The sequence below is a fragment of the Eurypyga helias genome, unplaced genomic scaffold, assembly GCF_000690775.1.
Source record: "Eurypyga helias isolate BGI_N326 unplaced genomic scaffold, ASM69077v1 scaffold15932, whole genome shotgun sequence".
NCBI lineage: Eukaryota > Metazoa > Chordata > Aves > Eurypygiformes > Eurypygidae > Eurypyga > Eurypyga helias.
The window spans coordinates 36,424-51,871 of NW_010236780.1; the positions used below are offsets into that span (position 1 = coordinate 36,424).

Here is a 15,448-nt window from a genome sequence, read left to right on the forward strand (position 1 = left end):
TTCTGGACCTGCTTCAGAAACAGTTATTCCACACTACTTATATTACAGTGGAAGTAATATTTAACTGAAATTATCTATGACACAGATAAATGTTCCCAGAACCAGCTGGCACTAGGATGATAACAAATCAGGACTTTCAATCATTAGGTGAACGGACAAATGGATGAACACAAAACCCACTATCACAAATGGAGAAAGGTCATGTGGAAATGATTTCTGAGATGCTCAGGATCTCCTTTGTGCTTGAACATCAACTGACATTTGCTGACGCTGCCTGCATTTCAGAGGATAAAATAAATAGACAACACTTTTCATCCCTTCTCAGCCTCCTTTGGCTTAAGAGGAATCCTGCACAGCTCTGGATGCAGACAGTAAAGAGCAGTTAACCCCATTCCTGGGGCTGGGTGCCACCACAGCCCAGCTTGGGCAGGACAGCAAGAGGCAGAGCTGTGCACAAAGGAAACCTGAGCTGTGGCATCTTACCCACTTAGAAAAGCGGCTGTTAGGTGAATTCAGGCGGCAGCAACCATGTGCGTCCTCACGTCCGATAAGGAATTTGAACAACATCATTTTATGGCTTTCCAAAGTACTGCTTGCTTCAGCCTTGAGAACACATGCTGTCAGCGGGGTGGACACATGCAGATCGCCTACCTGAAAAAAAACTCGACTGTTTTACATTCAAACACAGCAAAGCCGAAGAGCTGAGGACACCTGCTGCCTGAATACAGAACATGCTTAAATCAACTAAACACAAAATTCTAAATAACTACATGGAAAAGTCAGTTCCATCTCCCGGTTTATTTCCTTTAATAACCAACTTCTGTCCCAAGCATCGCTGTAATCAACTGGGCAACTTACTGCTCTGTCAAGCAGTATTACCTTTAAGTTACAGCAGAAAACATCTGTCAACATTTGCTGTTACTCAAACAGCCAATCTTACAGCTTACACAGCAGTTGTAATTTGTGTACTTTGACCGTTTGATTCCCAGCTGACTATTTATTCAGGAAGCCTGGAAAAGCTTGCTAAAACACTGTGCTTACTGTTCGGAGCAACTACAAGCTCTTTCTTTTTTCCCCGCCCTGATGTTTGAATAACAAGTTTGAATAGAAACTTTACAGCACCACCTACTGCTTGTTTTTCAGTAGAGCAGCGTTAACTCAGAAAGAGCACTCCCCTCCCAGCCTATGAAGCCTACAGACCTGGGGAAAGAGAAGCAGGAAAAATAGTTTCTCCCGTGTAAGGAACATTTGTTATCAACGAAAGATTGAGAGAGGGGGAAATACATAATGAAGTACAAACACCTTCCTGTCCTTATTTTGAAAGTAAATGAACAATACAGAATCACAGAATGGTTTGGGTTGGAAGGGACCTTAAAGATCATCTAGTTCCAACCTCCCTGCCATGGGCAGGGACACCTTCCACTAGACCAGGTTGCTCAAAGCCACATCCAGCCAGAACAACATAAAGCTGTTGTTGCAGGTGGGTGGCAACCTTTTATGAAAAGTAGCATTTGCCAAGATGCGGTTTATGAAAGAAATCAGTGGAGAGAAGTTACTGCAGTTAAGAGTTAGTGAATTAGTGCCCAGTGATGTGGCATTGTTGTTGGTGACAAATATTTACGATTCCTTCCATACCGTAAGGATAACTGTTAGCGTTAATGATAAGCTTAGTTAGACCGAGGCATCTCTCCAAAACTGGGAGAGACTAACAGGAAAAAGACAACTGCCTTACAAACAAGCTCCATTTCTGGACCTGCTTCAGAAACAGTTATTTCACACCATTTATACTTAAAATATATAGCTTTGGTATCTTTCATGCTATTACAAATGTTTCTTAGGTGCTGGTATCAGGTTGACAAGGCAAATATTCTGGTATTTTTCATTCTTAATAGATTATTTAATAATCCCATAGCATACAGCAAACAATTGAGAACAAGAGACAAATTTAAGTAAAATTTGCTTATAGAAAAAAATCTACAAAACTTACAAATACAGTCTTAAAAATGCCTCACAAATGATGGTAGTTTTCAATTCACTTACAAGTCAAGACATTCACCAAGATGGGGGTTTCTGACCTCCTGACTTAAAAACCTTGCTTTGGGTTTGGCTATTTTCAATTTTCTATTTTGTATGTGCAACAGGAGCACACACAGCTTTTCCATCTAAAAACAAAGAGAAGCAATCAGAGTTTCTCATTACCATTACTGGCAGCTAAAACAACTTATTAAAAACCAGCAATGGTCATCCAGGAAATTTAATCTTTCTTAAAACATTAAACATTCAGATCACTATTTTTTCAGCCTCAAAGCACAGGCACAGAAAATGGCAATCTCACATATGAGTGATAACAAATCCACGTCCAGACATTTAATGACCTTTTATTTATGTTAATAAGAAAAAGAGTAAAAACCTATAGCATATAGAGTCTAGTAAATACAATAGAAGAACAATGTAAAAATCCCTCTTACTTAAAACAGAAGCATCTATGTTGCTTGATGCTCAAAAGAGCTATTGAACGAGTCTCCTGTGTTTCTGGATGATGGCAGTGAAACCCAGAATTACTAACGAAGCCAATAGGCAAGTGTGTAATTTTTTAGAAGCCTTCCAGGTATGCTCAGTGCGAAGGAGCCATCATCTATCACTAACCGCACGTCAGCGCATTCGACAGTCAAGCGCTCATACGCATTTCAGGTGTCAGCTATACAGCAACCCTTGCACGAATGCAGAGAAGAACACATTTCCCAACATGTAACTAGTCAGTCCTACAGTCCAGTTGCCAGCCCTCAGTCTTCCAGCAGATAGTTTGGGTTGACAACCAGGTATGGATCTTCATCAAAAGTCTCCTGTTCTCCGGATCCCCGCAGTCCTGACTGGGACAGCTCTATCAGAATGTGGTCCTGCAACAGACAAAAATTTGGGTTCAAGCAAGAACAGAAAGGATTGCTTGTACTTTTTGAAAGGCATCTCCTTTTTAGACTGGTAGCACCGCTTGTTGATGGATTACTTGACCCTTTTAAGTGCGACCTCCCTCTTGGACAGGTTCCTGATCTTAACAACTACCTCCGGTGGAAATCTCTTACATGCAGTATGCTTTTTGGAAATACTGCAATCTAGCAGCTTTCTCCCTTTAAAAATTAGAAGCATTTTATATTGTCATACGTTGTCCTCCAAACTGCCCTAGTGCCCCCGAGACTTAAAGCTATCCATTGAACATATGCCTGTATCCTAACATGTAACCAATACCATAGCAATACAGAACATACCAGTTACACATCTGTAGGGAGTTCAACGTGTCATATTCTCTATGAATATGCTGCTTTGAACTTTTGCTCATACATGCCTTTAATTTATTTCAGTGTTTTCTCTATAATTCCTTTTAATAAATATTAAACAAAGAAGACATACTGTATCAGTTGATAACACAGAATCACAAAACGCATTTCCCAGATCAGGAATGCATTCCGTCACACAAGGCACTATCCAAGTTAAAATCTTTTTTCCACTATCCACACATCTCCATACATACATAGTGCGTAAGGCGGTGAATAACTCTCTCGATGATCTTCTTTTTATTTATTAGTTCTTCTTCAGATTCTATTTCAGATTCAATTTCCTTTAGATACCAATTAATAAGTTCGCTCTTCTTTAATGATGAATCATCCTCTTCTATAAAAAAAAAAAAACAAAACAAAAAGAATTAACACACCCCAATCTCACTGCAGCACCATTCCACATAATTAGCATAAACCCAGCAGCAATGAGATACCATTCCAAACATAAGATGGGTTTAAATTGAAATCAGGGAGGTTTAGATTAGGTATCAGGAAGAAGTTCTTCCCGGAGAGGGTGGTGAGGCACTGGAACAGGTTGCCCAGAGAAGCTGTAGATGCCCCATCCCTGGAAGTGTTCAAGGCCAGGTTGGATGTGGCTTGGAGCACCCTGGTCTAGTGGAAGGTGTCCCTGCCCATGGCAGGGGGGTTGGAACTAGAGGATCTTTAAGGTCCCTTCCAACCCAAACCATTCTGTGATTCTATGTAGAACAGTTGCTCCCTGAACTGGTGCAGCTACCTCTGCGGAGCCTCAGCACAGCGGGATTAGTTAACTCAGAACGGCCAGTTTGTGAAGCCCTGCAAAGGTTACTCAGTTAACATGTCTAAAGTACTTCAGGGTGCTAAGCAGCAAAGATTTTACCCACACAGCAATGTTGACCACATTATACTAAAAAAAATGCACAGGAAGAAGCGCCAACCTTTGTTCCAAGATCTGCGATCACACCTTCTGTCCTAACTTTTTAAGACCAGACACACTCAAGCCCTTTTTCTCTGAAGTGGCTGGAAGATTACAACTAATTCGCAGCTAAAAAATTCCCTTGCGAGGTGAATTCGTTTTAGTGAAGAGTCAGTTTACACATGGAGACACAACTCAGGGTCTGTCGTCTTTTTAATATGCAAATCATTACCTTCCTCTGCTTTCCTAAGGTGCAGCACCAGGAGATTAGAAATGCGTCGATACTCAGAGAAGCCCAGTCTGAGAGAAGCTTTGGGCACGGCATCCTTGTTGGTGTCCTCCGAATGGCCACTGATCCCATTCACAAGACCGTTGACCCCGGCGGGAGCTTCTGCCTCGCCTGTTTAGACACATGCCCAGGTTTAAATCTGCAACAGCTGTTTAATTGTGTAATACTCTGAGCCCCTGGAAAGTGTTGCATTGCCCAACAAGGTGAGTGGACCCACCAGGGGGCTGTTAAGAGAGTTAAGGAGTCAAGATTTCTAGACCTTATTAGATGAGAAACAGGTGAGAAACTGAAGAGAAGCACATAGTCAAACACGGCAAGCTCTAAAGGCTGGAAGAACTTTCCCCTTGGAAAACATTTTCCACAAGTACCTTACCATTGACTCCACCTTGGTCCTCCTGATCCTCCATTTGCTGTTCATCATCTTGGTCTAAATTGATGTCAGGAGTCTCAACTCTAATGATGGACTTATTTAAAAGCCTGAAAGCTTCCTTCACGTGTTTCGGGTGAACCTGGGGAAGATGTGAAAACAGATGTTTTAAATAGGCATGGTGGCTCTTCAAGTGTTAAAAGGTGTTTTTTTCCCCCAACAGCTCCAGAAACTCACCCCTGGCTCTGACAAAGGGTCTTTTTACCCATGTCTCCTAAGTAATCTGCAAGTCAAACTATATCCCACTACAGGTACCATGAGTTCACAAAAGGTTATGAAGAGAATAAAGAGGAGGATGAATCCTTCAGGCTTTAGCGATCATGTGGAGTCAGTAAAATTTTTACTTAAGCCAAGAACATTTTGAATAAAGATCAGCGGAGCAAGAAACATGAAAAAAATGGGGCTGAACAGAAACAATATGAAAAAGAAAGTGTAACTAATGAGACTCTCCTCCGGAACTGAAAAGCAAAAACTAGAAAAATCATCTCTAGCTGAACGAAAAGGTAAAAGCTATCTGTGTCTTTATAAGCTGGATTTAATTAAAAAGAACCCGACAAGTGTTCTTCTTACACAACCAGGTAGCAAGGTTTCTATCACTGCATGTGCCACATAACCCCTAATCAACATTTCAAAAAGCCTGCTGAGTTTTAAAGCAGGGACTAGATGGGAAACAGTCATACTAGAGTTAATAGCCACAACACACTGTACTTCCAACACTGGCTGACTTGAGGAGGAGCTCAGATCGCAAACACAGGTACTCTTAGGGAGGGTTCAGATACTTTGATGAACTTTGGCTTTTCAGACTGCAGATGGAAGAGAGCTGTGAGAGATTATAAACTATGCAAGATTAGGAAAGACACTGCCAGCCGCCCTGGCTGACACTAATAAGATGATTGTTCTTCCCATTTGTCATGATTTACCAGGTAACAGGCTGAGAGTGCTGATACAACCTTAATGCAAACACATTAATGTTCTCAGTGTGGACCAGCTGATCTCAGTTTTACAAGACATACCTTAAAACCAGTATTTCTGGCACACAAATTCAGACCAAGTATGACCACATCACAGCTGAAAAGATGATCCAAGCTCTCCTCCTCACACACAGGATTTAAGCGTGTCTGATAAGCATAGATAAAGAGCAAAGCCAGAACTCCTACAACATTTATATAACCATTCGTACAAGTGTTCATCAAAAGCCTGATACCTCATCACAGCAGTGCATACGGGCCATAGCTTCAGACAGCCGGATCATGCTTTCCAACTGCCGCACTGTGATTCTCCAGGATGACTTTGTCACTCCAGAGCCATCCCGCTGCCGTAGTCGCTTATACTGCTCCACTATAAAGTCCTCAGACTCCTTAGATATCTGTGACACAAGACAGTACGACAGTTAGCCATGTCAAAAGTATTAAAGTTCATGCTTCTTGCATTCAACTGGCAGTTCCAAGACTTTTCTCTACCAGCTACTGCTTTTCTCTGAAACATCTATACTATCACACACGCTACACAAATATAACAAGCCGCATATGTTGCAATTACACTTTAATAATTAGAGTAACAATGACTTTTGATCACTTCTGGTCTTCTGATCCACCAACTTGCTTCCAGGCATAACTCATGTGTCTCTACGAGATTGTTGAATGTTTATTTCCTTTCATTCTGCATGCAAGCACACACACAGAGGCATACGCTCCACATACCAACACTGACTACAGCTTTATGTACATGCCTTTTAACCTGAGTCTATCTGCAGATACACAGATCCAGCTGGTAAAAGAACTCCCCACCACATGGAAGCAAAATAGGAGCTTTCAAAACTCTGTAAGGGAGGGTGGGTGTCCCCTCTTTCCATTTGACAGCTCCAATAGAAGGACTTCTGAAAAGTCTAACACACAGCTCAGCCAAGCTGCTATTTGGACAGACCCCAGCAATTTGTATGTAGAGCAGTTTCCCACGTTCTGCATCTCACCACAAGGAAAGCAAAGTAATACTGAGGAACAATACCCTTTTAAAATAAAGACAAACAAACTGCTTGATTAAGCACTAAGTCAATTAAATGCAAAAATCTCAGCAGCAGCCGTGCTGAATAACCCATGCCCTTGAGGTATGAGAAAGCTATGGAACAACCTCCCCGTCGTTCTAGACAGAGGTTAAAAACAGCCAAAGCAGTTAAGACTGCTGATCATAACCCAGCTGGGCTGGCTGGCTTTCTGGAGATCAAGAAAAAGAGTATGGGGTTCAAAATTATGGTACGTTTCTAGAAAACAGCTGAGCTTATGGCTCCTTCCTTGAGAGTACACTGCACAAAGCGTCTTTGTGTTTGCCAGAAAAAAGCAGGACAGAGTTCCTTTGGACCTCCTCATACACAACAACTTACACACAAGAACACAGAATTACCTTTGGTTTAAACTGTCTTGCAAACAGCAGATACCTTCTGATATCATCTAATGAATAGACACGATCGACAGATTCCTCTACTCGGGAATGCAGATCCACTATGCGTCTGGCAATGGCGTAATCCGTAACCTGGGATATTACTGCCGTTAGATCACTTTCACACAGCCAAATATCAGAACAACAGCTATATTCTTCCTTCCCATTCCCTTCCCTCACTTGCACTCCTCAGGGCAGAGCTAGTCTTTCCAGAAGCCAGACTCTCTGCCAGAAGATCCAGGAGAATGCCCTGGAGGTTTTTAATAAAAGGAAACATAGCAGAGAAGGGATAAAAAGCAGTTTTAGGATTTATAACCTCTTGGAACTCTCCTGGGGTACAAGTCAGCCGTAGAACGGGCAGAAAGCAGCACTTTGCAGCGTGGGAACTGCTTTCTTCCTTTTCAGCCTACTTGGTCTCATCAGTCCCTTCCCAATCAGATAATCACTCTGAGCAAAACAACAGACAGAACAGCGCTGGACCAACATCCATCTCGGTACCCGCTGCGTTCCCAAGGCAAACGGCACAGAGAGGTGGTGGCAGCCTTGGCCTTAGTGACCAGCGATTTGTAAAAATGACTAACGGCATGAAGCTGGAGGGTCAAATCACTACGCCATGAAAAGGCAGTGCCCTTGTGTTCAGCAGAGCACGTTCAAACCCGTCCTGCCAGCTTCTAACTTCCCAGGCGGAAGAAAGGCGGAAGCAAAATGCTCTCATGAGATCAGCTTCACCCAGGATTTCAGAGGGCAGAAGCACCTGATGTGTGAGGAGAGGCTGAACGAAAGAGCGGGGTCTGTACGGCTTGAAAAGAAGGCAACTGCCTGACTGGCAAGTACAGGGGTGATGGATCTGGACTATTTTTGGAGGTACAGACTGACAAGAAGAGAGGCAACCGACACAAACGGAACCATGAAAAATTCTGATTAGATACAACAGGCATCATTTGTTGTTAAACACTTGAGAGTTGTTGAACATCGCAGGAGGGGCCTAGAGAGGCTGCAGAATCCTTGGAGATATTCAGAAGTCACCAGGTCAAGGTCTGGGCAAGCTGTTCTCAGTGATCTGCTCTGCACACGAAGTTAGACTAGAGACCACTGGAGGTCTTTCCTGACAGAAATTACGATCCCTTAAAATTACCTCATTACATTCATCCACAAGGATGAAGAAGAGATCAAAGCGGGACATGATGGGAGCTGAGAGGTTTATATTCTGTTTCAGTGACTTGGATCTGTCATAGCGCCCGCCAACTGGGTTTGCTGCAGCCAAAATGGAGGTCCTGGCATTCAGGGTAGCCTGACAACGAAAAAGAAGAATGTTATCTGCGACTGCTTCCTAAACCAACTCACTGCAACTCAAATGGGTCAGCACAACCTCTTTCAGATGGAGTTTCAGTGGGGGTATTATAACAGTCGCTCCTCAAAAGAGCCCAAACTCTTCTAAACAGCCCTTTCTCACCAGGTCTCTGCCCCAAGACACAGTTCGGTGAATCCGTATTTTAACACTGCCACACTCTTGACAACAATACTGAAACAAGCCCTTAAAACTGCTTTTCACAACACCCTGTTTTTAACAGTGCAAATACACTCTCTACTTCTACAAATACACATAAATCTGTATCCCCTTTCAGGGTTACCTCAGGGTTAGGATGTTCCCATTTTCTGTTTCCTGCCCACTACTATCTCTTTCTTAATTTCAGCAACATTTCTGATTCTTTCTGGGTATGTGGCACAAAAACTTCTCAGGGAAGTGTTCCCTTTCCTGCCGCAGCCAGGCAGCGGTGGGGCCGACAGGAAAACCCGACAGCTGATGCTGGACCAGGACACACAGCAGCCAGTCAGGCCATCGTACAGACTACACAGCCAGCAGAAGGGCGCGAGCTACCTTTACTCCTGCTTTAGTAATGGAGATGGTCTGCTGCTCCATTGCTTCGTGAATGGCTACTTGATCCCGCACGTCCATTTTGTCAAATTCATCAATGCAACAAACCCCCTGCAGCAGAAGAATAAAAAACAAGTTACCCCAAGTTAAACACTTCGGGAAAAACAGCATCATTAAGACAACCTGGGGCTCTTGGGCATTAATCAAAGCCATTCCAGGGATGCAGGAATCTCTCTAGTTCCTGGACTCACGTTATCTGCCAGCATCAGTGCTCCAGCTTCAATGACAAATTCGTGAGACTCCTCATCTTTCACAACAGCCGCTGTCAGACCAGCAGCACTGGAGGCTTTTCCGCTGGTGTATACAGCACGAGGGCTGAACTCGTCCACATGCCTGGGGAGAGAAGTGACAGCGAGGAATTGTGTTGCACAGACCTCAACAGTCTGATTAAAACCTGCAGAAACAAGGTAACCGACAGCTTTTGTGGAACCTCTACCTCTCTGAGCTGCAGTCTATGCTGCAAGGACCCCAGCTTCATGGAGAACGATGCAGAGGTAAATGAGCAGGATAATAAAGTAAAACTACCCTAATCACAGAATTTCAAATAAAAAAGCATTATAGCATAAGAGGTAGCATAAACCATAATTCTTTCACGATGATTTTTAAGAGTTGATAGCTGTCTCTTTGCCCAAAGTGCTGTGACCTACCAATTTAGACTAAGCTAAAAATAGAAAGAGAAAAAATTGTTTCATCTCTACGATATTTTAAGATGCACAAAAATTTTTGTATTTTTAATATTCAGTGTTTAATGACAATACAGATTTCCAAATATATATTTCCAAAATACCTGAAGAACAACAAAAAGGTCTTAATTCATTCTTATTACCCCAGGGGCTTGCTGAGCTTGCTTTAGCCCTATTCAAATCATCCAGCTGCATCCCAATAATTCCTGGGAAATATTCTCAAATATTTTACTTTCCCTTTCCTCTGTTCAGCACAGAAAAGGCACAGTACATATTTACAGCTCTAGCCACACCGGACAATATTCATATGCTGAGTACTAATGAGATGCTTACTTTAGGAATTGACTCTTGGCTGTACTTGGATCACCAACAACACAAACATTGATGTCCCCACGCAAGGAAGTGCCTTCTGAAGTGGTCTTAGGAACCCCTCCAAAAAGCATCAGCAGGACCCCACGTTTCACTTCGTCATTACCTGCCGGAGAAAAGACTGAAACTGAAAAGCCAAAGAAAACACCACATTTTTCCTATTTAGCAAAATCCCCAGCCCACTAGAATTTTAGAGCACTTGGGCACACCCACGCAGAATTTACCCATTTGCTACACATCCACTAAAACTGCAGTTACGTGCTTGTTACAGTTTCAGGGAAGAATGACTCAGAAAGCAGCTGATTTCCTTTATGTTCCAGCGGCTCAGAATATGGACAAAATGCAGGTGATCAAACTGTTCAGACACAGCCAACCTAAGTCCTCAAACTAGTCCTGAGCCAAAACCAACCGCAAACATATACACGTGCAAATGCTTGGAACCCTTCTGAAGGGCACCCATGCAGAACAAAGCTTATAGCCAACTGTCAGCTGTAGGGCTCAGCAGAAGATCACCCAATAGCAAAATCAAACATTCTGATTAGCCTTGCAGGCCTTAATGATTAAATGCAGTAAGTACAGCAGAAAACAGGTTCTCCTTTTCCAGTTTTCTAGCATAACCACTGCTGCAGGGGAAAGTTTGTGGAAGCTAGCACAGGGCTTTCAAGCTTTCCCAAAATGGCACTACACAGACAGCAAAGAATGACTCTTTTCACACATAAAAATCTTCCCTCTCTGAGGCAACAACTGGACTCTTACCATGGATAGTGGGGAAGAGGCTGGTGCACAGGTTATGGTAAAGGTTCTTATCTTGGCTCATTTCAAACACCTTTTCCCACTCTTTCACAGACATTTGGTTTTTTATGCTTTCTGCAGTCTGTTCTTCATCTCGGAGCTCTTTTCCACCAAACTACACAGAGGAAATTTAAAAACCAAAAGTAGTAACATGGTCACTACCGAATGCAGACAGGCAGTTACACAAACTTGGGCTAATACCAGGAACACGTTTGGAAAAGCTGACCTTAGGCTAAGGAAGCCCATCACCTCGTACCTTTAAAAACCAACAGACAATTTCCTAGGGGCAAATCAGTGGAGTGTAACTTCCGTTAGTGAGAAGAACCCAGGAGAGATGCTTGTCCAGAGATTAAAGAGAGAAAACCAGCATGGCTTCCTTTGGCTCAAATGTGCCTTTGTGAGCATTCTTCATTAACTGGGATTTACAGAGTCTTTCCTTACTCTAGAATGAGGCAGGAAACTCCGGCACCCAGAAAATAACAGATGCTGCTTTTATCCTACGTGATGGAGAAGCTGCTAGCAGAATTATAGATCGAAATATCACACCATGCCAAAACCCAGTCACAGTCAGTATTACTTATTATGCTGTTGTAACATCCCAAGATGTTATGTGATAAACCAGAGGGAACAAGAAGGATCACTGTTTTCCCTGTGACAAAATGAAGCAATAGGATTTCCTGGAGGAAAAGAAAATGCTGCAGAAAGGGATGGAAGCTGAATGGAAATAAACGGACCAATTAGAATAAATAGAATAGAATAACGGACCATCTTTAAATCGATAACTTTGGCAAATAGTCATGTCTCTGAAAACTATTATGAACAATAAAGACAAGATAAAAAGAAAGACTTGCTATATGAATCCAGTCAGAATATGAGACAGTGAAATGCACGGGAAGGCAGTACGCACACATATTTAAAGCCTTACCCACTCCCGCTCCCTAACAAGGTAAAACCATGCAGAGCAGAAATCATCAATTCCTTTGAATCTATTTTCTCTCCAGACTCACCCGTGGATTTGTTGGTGCAACGTAACAAGCTAGAAAGACTAGCTTATACGACAGCTCTCGGACCCCAAGGGCACGAAGTCCTCGGATGCCTTCAGTTTCATAGCCCTCCGTCCCGCTCACCCTTGAGCCGGTTTCTGCACGCACCCCTGCCATTAGAGCGGGAGTCAGAACAGCAGTTCCCAGAACACGCAGGAGGGACACATCATCGAGGTCATGAGCAGCAGCAACAAACCTGGTGTGGAGAGCTGGGACACATCAGGCACCACAATCAGTGACCCTGTGAAGTCACATCTGTCACCTGCCTGAGCAGACTCCACTGCTTCTGCACGCAAGATGATTTCCACGCTGCGAGGAATGCTACCGCGCGGCAGCTCGGCCTGCGTCTCCTGAATGCGAACCTGGGCAGGGACAGAACAAAGTCACCAAATTTGGAACTGCTTCCAAAGCCAAGCTGCTAATAAATACAGTAAGTAGCATTTGGTTACTGCCATCCATGTCAATCAGGAAATTCCTGTTGCAATAAGACAAACAACCAAAAATTCCTTCACTAATCGGTACCAATGGAGTTTTGGAGAAATTTAAGAGGATACATGGGGGCCACAATGACAATTCTGAGGGCTGGGAAAAGCAACTTGAAGAGTCCAATTAACGTGACTGACACAAAATATTACTGCGGGATGTAAAGTGCTGGGGATTTGGTGAAGTAAATCAATCTGGAAGAGCAAAAGACTGCAGATACCAAAAGACACCTTTTCATACTCACATAGAACTACACACAGTGTGCCTGCAACACGAGATCATCAGTGGCTTGAATACGTGGGTTTTCAGTGGCTTACTTAATGAATCTCATGCAACAAAACTGCTTTGATACTACCCATAATTTCCCATGCCAAAACATAAGCCTTCCATCGACAGAAAGAAACTATTTGCAGAAATCTCCATGCCTTGAGATCTTTTCTTGCTAGACAGAACCAAAATTAAGTGCCCTCCATGTCCAGCAGTACAAAAAACACCTTTCAACTACCAGAGACACATCACTGTTTGCCATCATCCCCCATCCTCACCACTGTACCTTTTGGAAATCCACAAATCTTGATTTGTTTGTGTCCAGCAGGAACTATTGGCACAGACTGGGTTTCTGCAGATGTTTGGCTGCGTGTATTTAAACTGCTGTTCCACATCTTTAATCACTGTCTGGCAGTCGAGGCACAGGAAGGTTCCACTTACAAGCTCAGGATGGACTGGGTGGGTACGTACCACCTGTCCACTAATACGCATCAGTGAGCCAATTTTTGCTGATGTCAGTTCTCGAATTCTGTTTAAAACAGAAATTCATAGGGATTAAATTCTTCAGCTGAGTTGACATTTTTAGGCCCAGGGTACTACCCAAGTACTAAGACACAACATAGTTGCGTTCTGTCTGTAACTAAAGAACAATTGTAACAGACAAAAGAAAGTAAGTTACTAGAATATCTTCTCATTTTGTGATTTTACATAAACTTTTAGATTAACACTAAAGGTCAAACCAATGCAAAAGTTACTTCACTGGTACTTCAAAAGCATCATACTCTAAGTAATATTTTTTTATAATTAGAGAAGACACAGATGTTTGTGGCATATGATGAATGGAAGTATCCGAGTATGATTTACAAATGAAAAACTGTTTCAGAAAATATCTTCCACAAGATGAGGCAACTTCTTCACCGTCTGACTGGTAAACTGCACATTTCATGCTGCGTAACCAAAGTACTTTCAGTACGCTTTGACACTTCTTTCTTGTACTAAAAATGCTCAAGTTTCTGGATCTAATAATCATCTTACTTGTGTCTGGTGGGTAGATCTTGGAATGCAACATAAAAGTCCTTGTTTGAAGGAACACTGCCATGGTCTCTTGCAAAAGTCTTTACTGCTCGGCAGAGGTAAGGGTAAACCCTGAAATATGAAAAATAATGTCAAATTTCATAGAAGCCCTCAAAACGCCTTCTTTACTTTAGACGACACCGAAGGCTTGTATCAAACATTTCCAGGTTCTGGCTTTTATTGCCACATCATGTAAGAACACACCAAAGCTAATGTAAATACACTAAATATGAGATTTGCTGCATAATAATGCCATTTGATTTTCTGTGTGAAAATGGACCTTTTAAGTCTAGTTTTCTGACACTTTTACCCTTATATTAAGAAGTAGATTCTCAAAATAAGCCACTGCCTCAATAAAATATGTTCAGAGCAAGAAGTTGTAGAGTTTATTCCGCATTCCTGTAGTGACCATCTACTTCATCGGAATAAATGCAACTGCCTAGTTACGAATGGTTTCCAGAGAGGAATCCATTAAGAAACAAGTTTTGATCTAGCAAAAAAAAACCCAAAAAACATTCTTAAATGCGTTTTCAGGATTCAGAAAGCAGAAAAACCTCCTGCTTTTTTCACAGCATGTAAGACATTATGGACCTGAGGCTGTAGCACTGCTCATCTCCCAGGTACTATCTCTACACTTTACCTGTAAAATTCCTCCTGAATAGTGGTCGAGAGCTGCTGATTGAACTGCTCCAAATCCGCAAAGCTTACGATCAATGTGTTCCGCTCTGGCCGAATCAGTTCTTCAGCATCATGCAAGTATTTAACCTCCCCATCGCTGTTCTGGAACCTGAAAAGTGATTCAGGAAGACATATCACAGTTAGATATCAGGCAGCAATTGAGCATTTTTGTATTCAGGAGGGAAGCAAAGGCTCGCCCACATTAAGGAGTGTGCAAGAAAATGCCAGCATCCCACTGTCCCTTGCAAATGTTTGTTTCCAACAGGATTTCTCCTTCTGCCTGCCTGCCACATATATTCTATCAACAGCCCAGCACTGGACCTGCATTTCACACAGAACTTTATTTGTGGTTTAGCAGTGACCCTGCACCAGCAAACCGGGGTCTTGTGTTCCTCAAGCCATTGTTAACAGTTCCCTTGTCTGATTCCGAAGGGGCCCCCGAGGGGCAAAACGTCGGGAATCAGACGTATTAAGGTGTAACGACCAAGCCACGAAATGCATTTTCAACCTGGCTGTCCCGAAACTGAGTTAAACGGGACAAAACGCGCCTGACGCCGCCGCGAAAGCTCCCTGGGAAGGCTTGTGCCAGGCACGGGAGCACCGCGCTCCCCTCCCTCCGCCCCTCGCCCGGCAGCGCAGTGCCTCAGCGGTGGGCCTAGAGGGCTCTTCGGACGGAAACGGGAGGGACCGGGGCGACAGGCCCTGGCAGAATCTCACCCTCGCCAAATGGCTGCCCCCCCTCTGAGG

General features: G+C 43.1%; 1 protein-coding gene across 1 annotated transcript; it reads right to left on the reverse strand.

The window, feature by feature from the left end:
• Positions 1–2,658: 2,658 nt before the first annotated feature.
• On the reverse strand, positions 2,659–14,812 carry MCM6 (minichromosome maintenance complex component 6). The gene is given in 17 exon segments (XM_010147226.1): positions 2,659–2,897; positions 3,527–3,666; positions 4,460–4,627; positions 4,890–5,025; positions 6,148–6,309; positions 7,341–7,469; positions 8,512–8,667; positions 9,256–9,363; positions 9,504–9,645; positions 10,329–10,470; positions 11,121–11,271; positions 12,164–12,309; positions 12,396–12,561; positions 13,236–13,282; positions 13,285–13,478; positions 13,985–14,095; positions 14,664–14,812. Coding segments are annotated over 15 exon segments (2,064 nt in total). The 5' UTR covers positions 13,442–13,478; positions 13,985–14,095; positions 14,664–14,812; the 3' UTR covers positions 2,659–2,783.
• Between the last annotated feature and the right edge of the window lie 636 nt (positions 14,813–15,448).